At 34.5% G+C, this 5,448-nt stretch overlaps 1 protein-coding gene across 2 annotated transcripts in view; it reads right to left on the bottom strand.

Moving 5' to 3' along the window:
• LOC104725067 (putative receptor-like protein kinase At3g47110) overlaps positions 1 to 2,425 on the bottom strand; it is a 10,772-nt gene extending 8,347 nt beyond the window's left edge. Inside the window, exon 1 of one of the 2 annotated variants that reach the window (XM_019235261.1) lies at positions 1 to 2,425. In XM_019235261.1, coding sequence (XP_019090806.1) covers positions 1 to 2,369 — 2,369 coding nt within the window. In that variant the 5' untranslated portion in view covers positions 2,370 to 2,425. The other variant, XM_010443672.2, reaches the window with a different exon arrangement.

The raw sequence follows: 5,448 nt of genomic DNA, 5'->3' as shown, positions 1-5,448 counted from the left end.
TCGTACACAAGAGCTTTGAATTCATTTCCATTGAAATCAATGCTTGCACAAGCTGTCACTAGTTTCACAAGGTTTCGATGCCTTATACTTTTCAAGGCTTCACATTCCGCCATAAAGCTCTTGGCTGCCCCATGCTTTTGGAGATTCAGAACTTTAACTGCAACAGCTTTGGACTCGGGACCAAGCAACCCTTTAAAAACAGAGCTAAAGTTTCCTGAACCAATCAAATTGCTTGATGAGAACTCGCAAGTCGCTCTTCGAAGCTCCTCATAACTTATCCTTTCATAGAACGGAGACACTGACAGCAAGTTGTCGGCGTTGTTTGCACCGTCTTTCTTCTTACGTTTCATAACCATGTATAGTAGACTCAGAGCAAACAGTGACAACAAAAGAGAAGCTACACCAACACTGACACCGATGAAAATTTTCTTTCTGTTTGACGGATGTCTTCTTGCCCTTGAAACGTAGTTTAGAGGGCATGGCCTTAACTTTAGTTCAGGGATGCCTCCACAAAGCTTTCCATTACCAGATACTGAAAATTTTTCAGGAGTTTGAAACAATCCTTTTGTTGGAACTATTCCTTCAAAGTTGTTAACAGAGAGATCTAAATACTCTAACGAGGGAAAATTCGCTAGGTACTCAGGTATACTGCCGGACAAATCGTTATTCGATAAATTAAAGAGTTTGAGAGCTCTCAAGTTTCTGATATCTGGAATGGCTCCATCGAATCTGTTTCCTTGCAGGGAAATTCTTTCCATCGAGAGACAACTCCCTAAGGTCTCTGGGATGTTTCCATGAAATCTATTGTTTCCAGCCGATAGCAAAACAAGGAATTTTAATCTTCCAACATCTTTTGGAAACGGTCCAGTCAACAAGTTTTTTGATATATACAACAAAATAAGAGACTCTATTAGCATGATTTCTTGAGGTATAGTCCCGCTTAATCTATTTGATCCGACGTGAAGGTGTAAAAGAAACTGACATTTTCCAAGACTTGGAGGAATGCTCCCTTGGAAACTATTGTCAAACAAATTCAGGTTTTCTAACCGAGTGATGTTTCCGAGATTTGCTGGTATCTCTCCTGACAGTCTATTTGAATTCAATAAAATTTCATGCAACCCCAAAAGCTTTCCAAGAGAGGTAGGTATTCCTCCTGTCAACAAATTTTTTTCCATGCCAAGTGATTGTAGGTTTATGAGATTCCCAATGTCATGAGGAATGCCTCCAGATATGAGATTTCCTCCGAGGCCCATTTCGGTCAACTCGTTAGAAAGATTGGCTACAAAGATTGGCAGATCACCTCCAAGTCTGTTGTAACCAACATCCAAGACTTGCAGCTGAGTGCAATTTACCAAAGCACTAAGAAAATCCAGATCACCAACTGAGTTGTTTCCAAAAGAATTCTCATTAAGCCCCAACATTTGAATATTGTGTAATGTTCCAAAACTAACGGGGATAGATCCAGTGAAAAAGTTTTGTCCCATCTCTAGACGTGTAAGGGTTGAGATATTGGACATTGTTTTGGGAAGATCTCCTGAAAAAGAATTCATCCCCAAATACAACTCCTCAAGATTTGGAAGCATATTTCCAAATTCGGGCCTAAGACTACCCGACAAGTGATTGCCAACAATGGATAAAAACCTAAGTGAGGACAGGTTGTATATTTCTGGAGGGAAAACACCTGAGAGATTGTTTTTCGAAATTTGGAGATAAATCATATTGGTTAATCTACCTATGTAATCTGGAACTTCCCCCTCCATATGATTATATGCAATGGAAAGTTGACGGAGAGATGTTAGGTTTCCAAAAGATGTGGGAAACGTCCCTGAAAGGTTGTTTTTAGATAGAAGCAAGATTTTAAGGCTAGATAACGATCCTAGCTCGGAAGGTAAACCATGTATAAGACGGTTTGAGGTTAAATCAAGGGTCACCAATCTAGAGCAGTTAGACAGGCTTGGAATTACTCCTTCAAGAGTATTGTAGCTCATGTTCAACTTTTCAAGCCTGAACAACATTCCCAACTCTTTTGGGATGGTACCACTAAAAGAGTTATCTCCAAGATTAAGTACTCTGAGAAAAGAAAGATTACCGATAGAAGGCAAGATGATCCCACCAAGTTGCAACCCTCCAAGGTCTAAACCAGTAACTCTTTTGTGTTTGCGGCCACATGTAACATGAGACCACTCGCAGAGCTGAATAGAGTGGTTCCACGAGGCCAATACTACTCGTCTGTTTTTAGAAACTTGAGACTTCAACGCAAGTAATGCTTGCCTATCACCATCTACCCTGGACGCTTCATCAGCAAAACCCACATCCACATTTTTAAGTAAGATGAGAGTATAGAAAACAAGTAAAAGAAACAACCTCATGATTATACAAGGTTCTTTAGATTAGTAATGCCATCTCATTTTCAGAAGGAGGCTTTTTAAAGAGATGAGCATAGGAAAATTATTTGCCAAGCCTGATGGCCCCAGACCGCTTTCTTTTCAGCATTAAAGAATTTGAATTTTCTTATTTAATGTGACGTCCCAACAGTTCTTTTAACTTTTATTCATATCACTAAACACTAAACAGGTTTTCAAAGAGACGAAAAGCTATTTGAAGTCTCAAGTCAACGTTCAAAGTCATGTGTGATTAGGGAGGGAGTCTTCTTTTGTTAAATTAATCCTTAAATTAATGAGCAATTACAAAAGAGTTGTGATTGTGAATGGGCAGCGTCGGTGAAGGGCGGTCCAAAAAAAAATTTCTTCACATACAATATATAATTAATGACTCAGAAAATGTTAAAACAAATTACTGCTAATCTTTTAAATTTGTCGAAGAACACAATCCTACTTCAAAATAATATTTTGTTACCAGTAATACTGTAAAAAAGTTTTTTTGATAGTTATTTTATCCGCACCATATTTAATAATTGAAATATAGTAGAATAGAATGTAAAGTTGTCTTCAATAATCACATTCAGACATAATCTCGTATTGCTTGTTTCATAACTTTGTATGACATATTATTCCAAATAAATGACGTTTGAAGAGAGACTCAAAAGTATATCTTCATTCTTATCTTTATCAATTACATCACACTGTCTTTATATATCAAAGCCAATGATAACCTAATGATTATAATGATTAGGTTAATTTCTGACAAGTGTCATCATCAATTGCATACAATCGATGATGCAAGAGTAGATAATACATTTTTAATTACATTTGGAAAAAACACCCTTCAAATTTATTTACAGTGCATACAATTATCTTTAATATTAGTTATTAAAACTTCGAATTTAATTATAAATAATATTTAAAAGATAAAAAAAATCTCTCAACTTAATTAAAACATAAAATGTGATTCTCCTTTTTCTGCAAGAAAAAATAAGAATTTTCAAGTCAGTTTTAAAATATCACAACGTCAGTATTAAGGTGACACTAATAACATAACGTCAAGTATTAAAGTGACACTAATAATTAATTAAATTCAATTTTAACTTACGTTGGTTTAATAAATGACCGTCAATAAATTTCTTCTTTTTTCTATACTAATGTCAGTTTCTAAAGCGATAATTAAATGACTTTATATTATGATTTGTTTGTAGTATTTCACTTAAATTTATTTTTTATTTAAAATATTATATAATAAAATTTATGATTTTTTCTACATATGATGTAATTCAAAAATTCTAAACACATACATATATTACTCAATCGATAAATTAAAATTATGTGTATACAATGTCTCACATTGGTTGAAAAAACTAAAAAATGATTTAGAGTAATATATGCTTTTAGTTTAGAGTAAAATTATGTGTATACAATGTCTCACATTGATTGATTATAGTAAATTAAAATCATACTAACCAAAATGATTCCAAATAAGAATAAATAAGAATCTTGATTATGCTTTCAAATTAAAAAGTTTCATTTGGTTTTTCCAGTTTTTTTTAAAGAATTTAAAATTAAGATGATATTAATAATGAAAAAGTGTGTTCTGGTGGTGAACCGTGGAGATGATATCTAAAACTAACTTTAGTTTCTAAAGCTTTTATTAATACACTAACATTTATCAAATTAAATTTGAAATCAGGTGTAAAAAGAACATTGTAAAGAGAGACAATAATAGCCCCGATTGGTAACAGCTGTTACTTATGGTTGTAAAGACTTTAACTTTAAATTTTTAGCTGTAGAGAATTTGGTTGTAGATGCTTTGAATGTAGAAACTTTAACTGTTAAATTTGATTGGTAACAAATACTTTTAAAATTGAAGCTGTTACTTTTATTATTAAAATGATGATAATGAAAATAAAAATAATTATTATTAAAATAGTTTTGACGCTTTAAAATTTTTGAGAAAACAAGGAAGGAAAAAAATAAGTGACTTACAAAGCTTTAAAAAAAATAAAGTAAAAAAAGTATGATTGACAAATAAATGGCTGTCAAGGCTTTAATATTTTTTTAAATCTTAAAAATCTTGTAGCAATCAGGGCCATATCAATTAATTGAATTAATCATATGCCCATTATCCAGTGTAACCATTTGGTAGGGTGACAAAGGTACATAGTGAATAGCCCTCTCTTTACTAACCTCTAATTCTCATCTTGATCAAGTATATTGTATATGACAATCAACCATGGCCTTGGTTTCATATTCAAAATTTTACCTCTTATGTTTGCAAAGCTGTCATTCAATCCCATGAAATAATGTATTATCCGACTAGTTTCAGCTTCTTTCATCAATTCCTTCCCATGCTCACAATCACACTGTTTCATAGTGAGACTCATGGTATTAGCCAATTATTCCCAAAGAATCTTCTTTTTTTTCTTACGATCGTTCCCAAAGAATCTTCTTATTGGTGTAATATGTTGCGAGTTCAAGTGATTCACCACATTCAAAATTCATGCCTTCAACATACTATTACAAATCTTAAATGAGCTATCATCCTTGCCTGCCCTAGGTATTGATCCTAGACTCATCTGCGTAGCAATAGAGCATCTGTTATATATAATTCGAGCCATTAAGAGTGTGAGTCACAATGGACAAACATGGATCATCAGTTGAATGAAGAAAGGACGGATTATGCTTACAGTTCTATTGAAAACAATAAGAGAAGCGACAATTGACAAAACCCTAGTTTCTCTCCCAAAACTTGAGTATCGCGGCGCCGCTATCTCCAATTTCCTCTGACGCTGGTGGGGTTCCTACTCGCCGGCGTCGGGGCACCTCGACCCTAGATCCCGTCTCTTGTTCCCTTTGTTTCTGTAGTTCTCCTTGTAGTTCTTCTCTCCAATTCTTTTTTCCCCTTTTGAGTCTCCTTTTGCAATCTACTCAATCCCCTAATAATCACTCAGATCCAGGCAAAGGCTTACACAACAACAACTTCAGAAGGCGGAGGAGACTGTTAAACTCTCCTTGCTGCAACCACGACTCAGCCTCACTGCCGGCGGTAACCAAGTTC

The sequence above is a fragment of the Camelina sativa genome, chromosome 2 (genome assembly GCF_000633955.1).
Source record: "Camelina sativa cultivar DH55 chromosome 2, Cs, whole genome shotgun sequence".
NCBI lineage: Eukaryota > Viridiplantae > Streptophyta > Magnoliopsida > Brassicales > Brassicaceae > Camelina > Camelina sativa.
The sequence above is the reverse complement of the archived record's forward strand: the minus strand, read 5'-3'. Positions and strand labels throughout refer to the sequence as shown.